Source organism: Pseudophryne corroboree (genome assembly GCF_028390025.1).
Source record: "Pseudophryne corroboree isolate aPseCor3 chromosome 3 unlocalized genomic scaffold, aPseCor3.hap2 SUPER_3_unloc_3, whole genome shotgun sequence".
NCBI lineage: Eukaryota > Metazoa > Chordata > Amphibia > Anura > Myobatrachidae > Pseudophryne > Pseudophryne corroboree.
The window spans coordinates 1,824,961-1,839,458 of NW_026967519.1; the positions used below are offsets into that span (position 1 = coordinate 1,824,961).

General features: G+C 49.9%; 2 protein-coding genes across 4 annotated transcripts in view; one reads left to right on the forward strand and one right to left on the reverse strand.

Annotated features, from left to right (window-relative positions):
- The window catches only part of LOC134983951 (zinc finger protein 189-like), a 207,351-nt gene that overhangs the window by 113,292 nt on the left and 79,561 nt on the right, over positions 1 to 14,498 (reverse strand). Inside the window, exon 12 of the mRNA XM_063949580.1 lies at positions 8,136 to 8,141. Coding sequence (XP_063805650.1) covers positions 8,136 to 8,141 — 6 coding nt within the window. The remainder of the gene's footprint in view (positions 1 to 8,135; positions 8,142 to 14,498) is intronic.
- LOC134983956 (gastrula zinc finger protein XlCGF26.1-like) overlaps positions 1 to 14,498 on the forward strand; it is a 40,243-nt gene that overhangs the window by 7,611 nt on the left and 18,134 nt on the right. The gene's annotated exons all lie outside the window — the stretch shown is intronic.

The window sequence follows — 14,498 nt, forward strand, 5'->3', positions numbered from 1 at the left end:
CCTTGTGGGGGAACTGTCTTCAAATAGAGCATCCCCTGTGTGTGTGGTGTGTCGGTACGTGTGTGTCGACATGTCTGAGGTAAAAGGCTCCCCTAAGGAGGAGATAGGGCAAATATGTGTGTGAGAGGGTGTCTCCGTCGACAACGCCGACACCTGTTTGGATATGTGTAAGTGCTGAGGTGAATTTATTGCACAAAAGATTAGAGAACAGACAGGAAATCTACCCATGTCTGTCCCTATGTCACAGAGACCTTCAGAGTCTCACAATGCTCACTATCCAAAATAATAGACACTGATATCGACACAGAGTTTGACTCCAGTGTCGACTACGATAATGCAAAGTTACAGCCAAAATGGCTGAAAGGTATTCAATATATGATTATTGTAGTAATAAAAGAGGATTTGCATATCACTGATGACTCATTTGTCCCTGACACAAGGGTACACATGTGAAGGGGAAGAAAGCTGAGGTAAATTTCCCTCCTCTCATGAGGAAAAAGAGCGGGAATCTCCAGACAAGAGACTGCAGCTTCCCACAAAAGATTCTCAAGCAGTATCCTTTCCCCACTAGGGCCAGGATGTGATGGGAATCTTCCCCTAGGGTGTCCCGTTTGCACAGAAGGTAGCACTAGCTATTCTCAGGGATCCTGCAGATAGCGTGCACATTCTAGTATACTACTCAGACCGGCGATTGTGTCGGCATGGGTTTATAGCGCTGTGGCAGCGTGGACAGGTACCTTATCAGCAGAGATTGAGACCCTAGTATGCATATAGATATATATATATAGATATATATATATATATATATATATATATATAATCTCTATATGCATACTAGGGTCTCAATCTCTGCTGATAAGGTACCTGTCCACGCTGCCACAGCGCTATAAATATATATATATTAAAGATGGTGTCTTAAGTGATATATATATATATATATATATATATATATATATTAAACATGCCCAAAGAGACATGAGTATACTGGGTCCTAGAGTCAAAGTTATATCGATTTCTGCTTGACGTGTCCTGTAGAATATGCAATGGACAGATGATGCCGACTTAAGAGGCATTTGGAAGGCTGAGGATTGTGTGGAGAAGGGTTCTCGGGCCTGGTCTCCACAGCTATCACTGGTAATTCTGGTATTTTGCCTTATATTCATGCACAGCCTAGGAAAGCACGACATTATCAAATGCAGCCTTTCGAATCAAGAAACAAGAAAGTCCGAGGTGCGTCTTTTCTTGCCGGAGGCGGGGGCAGAGGAAAGAAGCTGCACAACACGGCTAGTTCCCAGGTACAGAAGTCCTCCCCGGCCTCTACAAAAATCCACCGCATGTCGCTGGGGCTCCACAGGCGGAGCTAGGCCCGGTGGGGGCACGCCTTCGTAAGTTCAGCCACAAGTGGGTTCACTCCGTGTTAGATCCCTGGGCAATAGATATTGTGTCTCAGGGATACAAGCTGGACTTTGAGAAGATGCCCCCTCACCGACGGCCCTGCCAGCTTCCCCTCACGAGAGGGAAACAGTGTTAACTGCAATTCATAAATTGTGTCTTCAACAGGTGGTGGTCAAGGTTCCCCTCCTTCAACAAGGAGGGGGTTATTATTCAACCATGTTGTAGTCCCGAAACCAGACGGTTCGGTCGGACCCATATTGAATTTAAAATCCCTGAACATATACCTGAAAGGGTTCAACTTGGAATCGCTAAGAGCGGTGATTGCAAGCCTGAAAGGGGGAGATTTTATGGTGACACGGGACATAAAGGATGCATTCCTTCATGTCCGCATTTCTCCACCTCATCAGGCGAACCTCAGAATTGCGGTACGGGATGGTCATTACCAATTTCAAACGTTGCCGTTTGGTCTCTCCACGGCCTTGAGTATATTCACCAAGGTAATGGCGGAAATGATGGTGCTCCTGCGGAAGCAAGGTGTCACTATTATCACGTACTTGGACGATCTCCTCATAAAAGCGAGATCAAGAGAGCAGTTGCTGAACAGCGTATCACTTTCTCTGGAAGTGAAACGGCAACACGGCTGGATTCTATATATTCCAAAGTCGCAGTTGGTTCCTACAGCTCATCTGCCTCTCCTAGGCATGATCCTAGACACAGACCAGAAAAATGTTTATCTCCCGATAGAGAGAGCTCAGGAGCTCGCGACACTGGTCAGGAATCTATTAAAACTAAAACAGGTGTCAGTGCATCACTGCACTCGAGTCCTGGGAAGGAGGGTGGCATCATACGAGGCCATTCCCTTCGGCAGGTTCCATAACTTCCAATGGGACTTACTGTACAAGTGGTCCGGATCACATCTTCGAAAGCATCGGTTAATCACCCTATCCCCCAGAGCAAGGGTGTCTCTCCTGTGGTGACTGCAGAGTGCTCACCTTCTCGAACGTCGCAGATTCGGCATTCAGGACTGGGTCCTGGTGACCACGGATGCAAGCCTCCGAGGGTGGGGGGCAGTCACACAGGGAAGAAATTTCCAAGGGCTGTGGTCAAGGCAGGAGACTTGCCTTCACATCAATATCCTGGAACTAAGGGCCATATACAACGCCCTAAGTCAAGCGGAGACCCTGCTTCGCGACCAACCGGTTCTGATCCAGTCAGACAATCTCACCGCAGTGGCTCATGTAAACCGCCAAGGCGGCACAAGGAGCAGGGTGGCGATGGTAGAAGCCACCAGAGTTCTTCGCTGGGCGGAGAATCACGTAAGCACACTATCAGCAGTGTTCATTCCGGGAGGGGACAACTGGGAAGCAGACTTCCTCAGCAGGCACGACCTCCACCCGGGAGAGTGGGGACTTCACCAAGAAGTCTTCACGCAGATTGCAAATCGACGGGAACTGCCACAGGTGGACATGATGGCGTCCCGCCTCGACAAAAAGCTAAAATGGTATTGCGCCAGGTCAAGGGACCCTCAGGCGATAGCTGTGGACGCACTAGTAACACCGTGGGTGTTCCAGTCGGTCTATGTGTTTCCTCCTCTTCCTCTCATACCAAAGGTGCTGAGAATTGTAAGAAAAAGAGGAGTGAGAACAATACTCATTGTTCCGGATTGGCCATGAAGGACTTGGTACCCGGAACTGCAAGAAATGCTCACAGAGGACCCATGGCCTCTGCCTCTCAGGCAGGACCTGTTGCAACAAGGGCCCTGTCTATTCCAAGACTTAACGCGGCTGCGTTTGACGGCATGGCGGTTGAACACAGGATCCTAGCGGACAAAGGCATTCCGGATGCAGTTATTCCTACGCTGAAAGGCTAGGAAGGACGTGACAGCAAAGCATTATCACCGTATATGGCGAAAATATGTGCTTGGTGTGAGGCCAGGAAGGCCTACAGAAGAATTCCAGCTGGGTCGATTCCTGCACTTCCTACAGTCAGTGACTATGGGCCTAAAATTAGGGTCCATACAGGTCCAGATTTCGGCCCTATCCATTTTCTTTCACAGAGAACTGGCTTCACTGCCTGAGGTTCAGACGTTTGTTAAGGGAGTGCTGCATATTCAGCGCCCTTTTGTGCCACCAGTGGTACTTTGGGATCTTAACGTGGTGTTGGGTTTCCTGAAATCCCACTGGTTTGAGCCATTTGAGACTGTGGAGCTAAAGTATCTCACGTGGAAAGTGGTCATGCTGTTGGCCTTATCTCCGGCTAGGCATGTGTCAGAATTGGCGGCTTTGTCATGTAAAAGCCCCTATCTGGTTTTCCAGATGGACAGGGCAGAATGGCGGACTCGTCCGCAATTTCTGCAAAAGGTGGTGTCATCTTTTCATTTGAACCAACCTATTGTGGTGCCTGCGGCTACTTGTGACTTGGAAGATTCCAAGTTGCTTGACGTAGTCCGGGCTTTGAAGAATTATGTAACCAGAACGGCTGGGGTCAGGAAGACTGACTCGCTGTTTATCCTGTATGCATCCAACAAAGTGGGTGCTCCTGCTTCAAAGCAAGCTATTGCTCGCTGGATCTGTAACACGATTCAGCAGGCTCATTCTGCGGCTGGATTGCCGCATCCAAAATCAGTGAAAGCCCATTCCACAAGGAAGGTGGGCTCTTCTTGGGCGGCTGCCCGAGGGGTCTCGGCATTACAGCTTTGCCGAGCTGCTACTTGGTCGGGTTCAAACACATTTGCAAAATTCTACATGTTTGATACCCTGGCTGAGGAGGACCTTGTGTTTGCCCATTCGGTGCTGCAGAGTCATCCGCACTCTCCCGCCCGTTTGGGAGCTTTGGTATAATCCCCATGGTCCTTACGGAGTCCCCAGCATCCACTAGGACGTTAGAGAAAATAAGATTTTACTTACCGGTAAATCTATTTCTCGTAGTCCGTAGTGGATGCTGGGCGCCCGTCCCAAGTGCGGACTTTTTCTGCAATGCTTGTATATAGTTATTGCTTAACTAAAGGGTTATGTTATAGTTGCATCAGGGTTTATCTGATGCTCTGTTATTGTTCTTACTGTTAACTGGGTAAGTTTATCACGAGTTATACGGTGTGATTGGTGTGGCTGGTATGAGTCTTACCCTGGATTCCAAAATCCTTTCCTTGTAATGTCAGCTCTTCCGGGCACAGTTTCCTTAACTGAGGTCTGGAGGAGGGGCATAGAGGGAGGAGCCAGTGCACACCAGATAGTACTAAATCTTTCTTTAGAGTGCCCAGTCTCCTGCGGAGCCCGCTATTCCCCATGGTCCTTACGGAGTCCCCAGCATCCACTACGGACTACGAGAAATAGATTTACCGGTAAGTAAAATCTTATTATCAACCATCGATGTAAAAAAAATCTATAATCGGTGGTAAATCTATTATCGATTTTCTAATGGTTTTGTTGCGACATTGAAAACACTAATTTATTTTAAGGGCAATACATGTTATTTGTATTCCTCTAACATCCACAAGGGATATTGGGGACTTAGAACAATGGGGTATAGATGGGGTCCAAAGGAGGCGGAGCACTTTAAATTTCTTGAATTGGGTGTGCTGGCTCCTCCCCTCTATGCCCCTTCCTACAGCCAGTTTAAAAAAATGTGCCCTCAGGAGAGGATGCACACTCTGCAGCTCCAGAGGATTTTTTCTTCAGTTTATTTTAAACTTTATTATTTTCGGTATACAGTTTGGGCAATAGTTGGGGGGGGGGGGGGGACAGTAACCGGTCTCTTAAGGCGTCAGAGCCACTTCTCCGCTGCAGGACCACCGCCCTGGGCGGTTGTTGGTACCGCAGGGCATTGCACCTTAGCAAACGCAATCGCAGTTTGCCGCACACCACTAACAATGTCTGAAGATGAGAAGAGTGGTGAGTATAAACAGACTGCCCCGGTTCTCGGTGCGGCGCTATCACAGGGGCGTTATACGGACGCTCCACGGAAGGATCCGCTATAGCCCCCCTGTATACACTGGCCAGCAGTGGTGAAAACAGGCATTCATGTTACATTTCTCTTACGTCCTAGAGGATGCTGGGGACTCCAAAAGGACAATGGGGTATAGACGGGATCCGCAGGAGCTTGGGCACACTAAAAAGACTTTGACTGGGTTTGAACTGGCTCCTCCCTCTATGCCCCTCCTCCAGACCTCAGTTAGACTTTGTGCCCAGGAGTGACTGGACACACACTAGGGGAGCTCTACTGAGTTTCTCTAGAAAGACTTTTGTTACGTTTTTTATTTTCAGGGAGACTTGCTGGCTACAGGCTCCCTGCATCGTGGGAGTTAGGGGAGAGAAGTCAGACCTACTTCTTCTTAGTTCAAGGGCTCTGCTTCTTAGGCTACTAGACACCATTAGCTCCAGAGGGTTCGATCACTTGGTTCGCTTAGTTGCTTGTTCCCGGAGCCGCGCCGTCACCCCCCTCACAGAAGCCGGGTGAGTATTAGAAGAACCGAAGACTTCAGACGGCAGAAGACTTCAGTAACGGAGGTACAGCGCAGCGGTAGCGCTGCGCTCCATGCTTCCACACACATCACCAATGGCACTTACAGGGTTCAGGGCGCAGGGGGGGAGCGCCCTGGGCAGCAGTTACTGAGGTCATTGGGGCTGGCTAAAGGCATATTCGGTGGGCACCGTATACATACCCCCGCCAGTATAAATAATTCAAATTTGAGCGGGACTACAGCACGCCGGGAAGGGGCGGGGCTTAGCCGCACAGCTCACCAGCGCCATTTTCTTCTCTCCACAGCCGCTGCAGAGAACGCTGGCCCGGACCTCCAAGCTCCTCACAAGTAAAAGGGAGCAAAACGGGGGGGTGGGGGGGTGGGGCGGTACAGATAATTTGGTGCTTTTCTTATTATTACAGTGCTACTGACATATATTATAGTGGTGTAGTATATGGGCGCTGGGGTGTGAGCTGGCATACTCCCTCTGTGTTTCTCTCTCCAGGCTTCCCTGTAGGCTGTCCCCTTTAATTGGCCAGTGGGGGTGTCGGTACTTCGTGTCGGCATGTCTGAAGCTGAATGTTCCTCCCCCGGAGGAAGTTACTGGGGACGCAGAAAAGGAGCTGGAAATGGCTGTCGGCACAGCCGACTGCTGATTGGGTTGCTATGTAGAGTACTCTTAATGCTAATGTGGCTTTGTTGTCTAAGAGGCTTGATAAATCTTATTCTCAGACGCAAACATGGAGGAAATCCATGGAGGATGCTTTGGCTCAGGTGCAGACCCCCTCAGGGTCACAAAAACATTCATTTACCCAGATGGTAGATACAGATGCCGACACGGACTCTGATTCCGATGTCGATTTTAATGAGGCTACTTTACACCCAAGGGTAGTTTAGAGTATTCAGTACATGATTGTGGCTATTAAAGATGTTTTACGTATCTCTGACGAACCTGCTGTTCAGGAAACAAGGATTTGCCTATTTAAAGGGAAAAAACCTGAGTGAAGTTTCCCCCCTCTCATGAAATGAATGCTCTTTGTGAAAAAGCTTGGGAGTCGCCGGACAAGAGGTGGCAGATTCCCAAGAGAATTTTTATGGCGTATCTTTTCCCCTCTGATGACAGGGAAAAATGGGAGTCGTCTCCGAATGTCGACAAGGCTTTATCCCGTTTGTCCAAGAAGGTGGCACTTCCGTCCCCTGACACGGCTGCTTTCAAGGATCCGGCGGATCGTAAGCTGGAGACGTCTTTGAAGGCCATTTTCGTTAATACTGGTGCATTGCTCAGACCTGCTGTGGTGTCGGAATGGGTAAGTAGTGCTATTGCTAAATGGGCTGATAATTTAGCTTCTGATATGGATACCCTTGATAAAGATAATATTCTTTTGACTCTTGGTTATATCAAGGACGCTGCAGATTACCTAAAGGATGCGGCGAGAGATGTTGGCCTCTTGGGATCAAGAGCCAATGCCATAGCGGTCTCGGCCAGGAGGGTGCTGTGGATCCATCAATGGAATGCTGATGCCGACTCCAAGAAAAATATGGAAGCTCTCCCCTTTAAAGGTAGTGTCTTGTTTGGTGACGGCCTTGCTGACCTGGTGTCTACCGCTACTGCGGGTAAGTCATCTTTTCTTCCTTATGTTCCCACTCAACAGAAGAAGGGGCCCCATCAACAGATGCAGTCCTTTCGGCCTAATAAATACAGAAGAGGTAAGGGCTCGTCCTTCCTCGCTTCAAAGGGTAGAGGAAGGGGAAAGAAGTCGCCTGCAGGATCAGGCACCCAGGACCAAAAGTCCTCCCCCGCCTCTACCAAGTCCACCGCATGACGCTGGGGCTCCCCTGCGGGAGTCCGTGCCGGTGGGGCCATCTCCGAATCTTCAGTCAGGTCTGGTGTCAATCAGCCCTGGATCCTTGGGTCTTAGACATAGTGTCCCAAGGGTACAAGCTGGAGTTTCAGGAGATAATCCCCCCCCCCCCCCCCCGCTTTTTCAAATCGGCCTTGCCAGTTTCTCTTCCAGAAAGAGAAGTAGTAATTGCTGCGTTTCAAAAGTTGTGTCAATAGAGGGTCATTGTCCCCGTTCCCCCGTCCCAACGGTGGGAAGTGTTCTATTCGAGCCTCTTTGTCGTACCGAAGCCGGACGGTTCGGTCAGACCGATTCTGAACCTAAAATCCCTCAATCCATACTTGAAAACTTTCAAGTTCAAGATGGAATCTCTTCGAGCTGTGATCTCCAGCCTAGAAGGGGGGGATTTTATGGCGTCAGTCGACAGAAAGGATGCCTACTTACACGTCCCGATATATCCTCCGCATCAGGCCTTCCTGAGATTTGCGGTGCAGGATTGTCATTACCAATTTCAGACGTTGCCGTTTGGACTTTCCACGGCCCCGAGGGTTTTCACCAAGGTTATGGCAGAAATGATGGTACTCCTTCGCAAGCGAGGGGTCACAATTATCCCGTACTTGGACGATCTCCTGATAAAGGCGAGGTCAAAGGAACAATTGTCAAAGAATGTGGAACTCTCCCTGACGGTTCTGCAACATCACGGTTGGATTTTGAATTTGCCAAAGTCTCAGTTGATTCCGACAACTCGGCTGCCCTTCCTGGGCATGATCCTGGACACGAAGCTTCAGAGAGTGTCTCTTCCGGAGGACAAAGCTCTAGAAATACAGACCAAGGTCAAGGAGCTTTTGAGACCGACAAGAGTGTCGATTCATCAATGCACTCAAGTTCTAGGGTAGATGGTGGCGGCTTACGAAGCCATTCCGTTTGGCAAGTTTCATGCCAGGGTGTTTCAGTGGGACCTGCTGGACAAATGGTCCGGGTTTCACCTACACATGCACCGGAAAATAAGTCTATCTTCCAGGGCCAGGATCTCTCTCCTGTGGTGGCTACAAGGCTCTCACCTTCTAGAGGGACGCCGTTTCGGAATCCAGGACTGGGTCCTGCTGACCACAGATGCAAGTCTCCGAGGCTGGGCCGCAGTCGCGCAGGGAAGAAGCTTCCAGGGAAAATGGTCAAGCCAGGAGTCTTCTCTCCACATAAATGTTCTCGAGTTAAGAGCCATTTACAATGGCCTCCTGCAAGCGAAGAGTTTACTTCAGGGTCTCCCTGTCCTGATCCAGTCGGACAACATCACGGCGGTGGCGTACGTAAACCGTCAAGGCGGAACAAGGAGCAGGGCGGCAATGGCGGAAGCCACAAGAATTCTCCGCTGGGTGGAACAGCACGTGAGCGCTCTGTCAGCAGTCTTCCTCCCGGGCGTGGACAACTGGGAAGCAGACTTCCTCAGCAGACACGATCTCCATCCAGGAGAGTGGGCTCTTCATCAAGAGGTATTTGCAGAAGTGACAAGGCGTTGGGGAATTCCTCAGATAGACATGATGGCGTCTCGCCTCAACAAGAAGCTTCCAAAGTATTGTTCCAGGTCAAGGGACCCCCAAGCCTGTGCAGTGGACGCCCTGGTAACTCCGTGGGTGTTTCAGTCGGTGTATGTGTTCCCTCCGCTTCCTCTCATTCCAAAGGTGTTGAGGATCATAAGACGAACAAGGGTTCAGGCAATACTCATTGTTCCAGATTGGCCGCGGAGGTCCTGGTATCCGGATCTTCAGGAATTATTAGTGGAAGATCCCTGGCCGCTTCCTCTAAGAGAGGACCTGTTACTGCAGGGGCCCTGCCTGTTTCCGGACTTACCGCGGCTGCATTTGACGGCGTGGAAGTTGAACGCCAGATTTTAGCTCAGAAGGGTATTCCCGGTGAAGTCATCCTCACTCTCCTTAAGGCTAGGAAGGAGGTCACGGCGAAACATTATCACCGTATTTGGAGGAAATATGTGTCGTGGTGTGAAACCAAAGCCGCTCCTGCGGAGGAATTTCACTTGGGTTGTTTCCTCCATTTTTTGCAGGCAGGTGTGGATGCAGGCCTGAAATTGGGTTCCATCAAAGTGCATATTTCGGCCTTATCTATTTTCTTTCAAAAGGAATTGGCCGTCCTTCCTGAGGTTCAGACTTTCGTGAAGGGAGTGCTGCATATCCATCCTCAATTTGTGCCGCCCGTGGTGTTGCAGTTTCTTTTGTCTCATTGGTTTGAACCTTTGCGTAAGGTTGAGTTAAAGTTTCTCATTTGGAAAGTGGTCATGCTTTTGGCTCTGGCGTCTGCCAGGCGAGTGTCCGAGTTGGCAGTCTTGTCTCACGAGCCCATGTTTGATCTTCCATTCGGATAGAGCGGAATTGAGGACTCGTCAACAATTTCTGCCGAAGGTGGTTTCTTCGTTTCATATTAACCAACCTATTGTGGTACCTGTGGCTATAGATGCTGTAGCGGTCCCAAAATCTCTTGATGTTGTAAGAGCTTTGAAAATTTACGTCGCCAGAACGGCTCTTACTAGGAAGACAGAGGCTCTCTTTGTCCTGTATGCTTCCATCAAGATTGGTCATCCTGCTTCCAAGCAACCTATTGCACGTTGGATTTGTAATACGATTCAGCAAGCTCATTCTTCAGCTGGGCTGCCGTTGCCGAAGTCAGTAAAGGCCCATTCTACCAGGAAAGTGGGCTCATCTTGGGCGGCTGCCCGAGGGGTCTCGGCACTTCAACTTTGCCGAGCAGCTACGTGGTCGGGTTCAAACACTTTTGCTAAGTTCTACAAGTTTGATACCCTGGCTGATGAGGACCTCATGTTTGCTCAATCGGTGCTGCAGAGTCATCCGCACTCTCCCGCCCGGTCTGGAGCTTTGGTATAGACCCCATGGTCCTTTTGGAGTCCCCAGCATCCTCTAGGACGTAAGAGAAAATAGGATTTTAATACCTACCGGTAAATCCTTTTCTCCTAGTCCATAGAGGATGCCGGACGCCCGTCCCAGTGTGGACTGTTCCTTGCAGTTGAGTTGTTACTGATTATTTTCGGTTACACGTGGTGTGTATCAGTTATGTTCAGGTTGTTGCATTTGTTAGTTCATACTGTTATCTGGTTCTTGCTACTCCAGTTGTACGGTATGTTTGTGGTGTGGGCTGGTATGTTTCTCGCCCTTAGTTTAACAAAAATCCTTTCCTCGAAATGTCCGTCTCTCCTGGGCACAGTTCCTATAACTGATGTCTGGGGGAGGGGCATAGAGGGAGGAGCCAGTTCACACCCAGTCAGTCTTTTTAGTGTGCCCAAGCTCCTGTAGATCCCGTCTACACCCCATGGTCCTTTTGGAGTCCCCAGTATCCTCTACGGACTAGGAGAAAAGGTTTTACCGGTAGGTATTAAAATCCTATTTCTCTTACGTCCTAGAGGATGCTGGGGACTCCGTAAGGACCATGGGGTATAGATGGGCTCCGCAGGAGACATGGGCACCATAAAGAACTTTTAGTATGGGTGTGCACTGGCTACTCCCTTTATGCCCCTCCCCTAGACCTCAGTTAGATTCTGTGCCCAGAGGAGAATGGGTGCACTACAGGGGAGCTCTACTGAGTTTCTCTGATAAAAGAATTTTCTTAGGTTTTTTATTTTCAGGGAGCACTGCTGGCAACAGGCTCCCTGCATTGTGGGACTGAGGAGAGAGAAGCAGACCTATTTAAGTGATAGGCTCTGCTTCTTAGGCTACTGGACACCATTAGATCCAGAGGGAGTCGGAACGCAGGTCTCCCCCCGCCGTTTGTTCCAGAGCCGCGCTGACGTCCTCCTCGCAGAGCCGGAAGATAGAAGCCGGGTGAGTATAAGAAGAAAGAAGACTTCAAAGGCAGCAGAAGACTTCAGATCTTCCCTGAGGTAAGCGTGCAGCGGTAACGCTGCGCGCCATTGCTCTCACACACTACACACACTAACAGGCACTGATGGGTGCAGGGCGCAGGGGGGGCGCCCTGGGCAGCAATATAAACCTCTGGACTGGCATTTTTAGTATATGGGCTGCGGAGGCAGTAAATATATACATCCCCCGCCATTTTTTGTACTTTTGAGTGGCACCGAAGCCCGCCGCTGGAGGGGGCGGAACTTGGTCTCACAGCACTAACCAACGCCATTTTCTCCACAGTGATCTGCAAAGGAGCTGGCTCCCCGGACTCTCCCCTGCTGAACGGTGATACAGGGCTGAAAAAGAGGGGGGGGGGGGGGGCACATGTAGGCGCAGTGAGTGTATTACACAATTAATATATATAAAAGCGCTTTATCTCGGAATTGTTTCCAGTGTCATTTGGGCGCTGGGTGTGTGCTGGTATACTCTCTCTCTGTCTCTCCAAAGGGCCTTGTTGGGGAACTGTCCCCTTATAGATATATCCCTGTGTGTGTGGGGGGGTGTCGGTACGCGTGTGTCGGCATGACTAAAGCGGAAGGCTCATCCAAGGAGGAGGTGGAGCAGATGATTGTGGTGTCTCCGTCGGCAACGCCGACTCATGATTGGTTGGACATGTGGAATATTTTAAATGCAAATGTGACCTTATTACATAAGAGAATGGACAAGGCTGAGTCCAGGGAAACAGCAGGGAGTAAATCCACGGATTTGACTGGGTGACAGGGCCCTTCAGGGTCTCAAAAACGTCCCTTATCCCAAATAGCAGACACTGATACCGACACGGATTCTGACTCCAGTGTCGACTATGATGAGGCAAGGCTACACCCAAAGGTGGCCAAAAGTATTCATTATATGATTATGGCAATAAAAGATGTTTTGCATATCACAGATGACCCCTCTGTCCCTGACACGAGGGTGCGCATGTATAAGGAAAAGAGACCGGAGGTAACTTTTCCTCCATCTCATGAACTGAATGAATTATTTGAAAAAGCTTGGGAAACTCCAGACAAAAAACTGCAGATTCCCAAGAGGATCCTTATGGCGTATCCTTTCCCTGCAAAGGACAGGGTACGGTGGGAATCCTCGCCCAGGGTGGACAAGGCTTTAACGCGTCTGTCCAAGAAGGTGGCGCTACCGTCTCCAGACACGGCAACCCTCAAGGATCCTGCTGATCGTAGACAGGAAACTACCTTAAAATCTATTTATACGCATACGGGTGCTTGGCTCAGGCCGGCAATAGCATCGGCATGGGTTTGTAGCGCAGTTGCAGCGTGGACAGATACCTTATTAGCTGACATTGATACCCTGGACAGGGATACCATTTTACTGACTTTAGGTCACATTAAAGACGCAGTCTTATATATGAGAGACGCTCACAGAGACGTTGGGCTGCTTGGTTCCAGAGCCAACGCCATGGCGGTTTCTGCGAGACGAGCTCTGTGGACCCGCCAATGGTCGGGTGATGCCGACTCAAAAAATCATATGGAGGTTTTACCTTACAAGGGTGAAGTTTTGTTTGGGGATGGTCTCGCGGACCTGGTTTCCACAGCTACCGCGGGTTAATCTACCTTTTTGCCTTTTGTTCCCCCACAGCAAAAGAAAACTCCACAATATCAGATGCAGTCCTTTCGGTCGCATAAGTCCAGAAGAGGTCGGGGCTCCTCTTTCCTCGCCAGAGTTAAGGGCAGAGGTAAGAGAACACCTGCTTTGGCTAGTTCCCAGGAGCAGAACTCCTCCCCGGCTTCTGCTAAATCTACCGCATGACGCTGGGGCTCCACGGGGGGAGTCCGCACCGGTGGGGGCACGTGTTCGACTTTCAGACGTGGATCCTTGGGTGATGGAAATTGTATCCCATGGTTACAAACTGGAGTTCGAAGAGGTGCCCCCTCGCCGTTTTTTCAAGTCGGCCTTGCCAGCTTCTCCCCAGGAGAGGAAAGTAGTATTAGCTGCAATTCAAAAGCTGTGTCAGCAGCAAGTGATTGTCAAGGTTCCCCTGGTCCAACAGGGGAAAGGGTACTATTCAACCCTGTTCGTGGTCCCGAAGCCGGATGGTTCGGTCAGACCCATTTTAAATCTAAAATCCCAAAACCTGTACTTGAAAAAGTGCAAATTCAAGATGGAATCACTCCGGGCTGTGATATCCAGTCTGGAAGGAGGGGATTTTATGGTGTCACTGGACGTGAAGGATGCCTACCTTCATGTCCCCATATTTCCTCCTCATCAGGAGTACCTGAGATTCGCGGTACAGGACTGTGATTACCAGTTTCAGACGTTGCCGTTTGGGCTTTCCACGGCCCCGAGGATTTTCACCAAGGTGATGGCGGAAATGATGGTGCTCCTGCGCAGGCAGGGAGTCACAATTATCCCGTACTTGGGCGATCTCCATATGAAGGCGAGATCGAGAGATCAATTGCTGAAAAGCGTGTCGCTCTCCCTGAGAGTGTTACAACAACACGGTTGGATTCTCATTCTGCCAAAGTCACAGTTGATTCCAACGACTCGACTATCATTCCTAGGCATGATTCTGGACACGGGACGGTCAGGGTCCCATCTGCAAATACATCAAAAGATAAGCCTGGCCCCCAGGGCCAGGGTGTCTCTCCTGTGGTGGCTGCAAAGTGCTCACCTTCTAGAGGGTTGCAGGTTCGGCATTCAAGACTGGGTTCTGGTGACCACGGACGCGAGCCTCCGAGGATGGGGAGCAGTCACACAAGGAAGAAATTTTCAGGGACTATGGTCAAGCCAGGAGGCTTTTCTACACATCAACATGCTGGAATTGAGGGCCATATACAACGGCCTACGACAAGCGGAGAATCTTCTTCGTGACCTACCGGTCCTGATTCAATCAGACAACGTCACAGCCGTGGCTCATGTAAACCG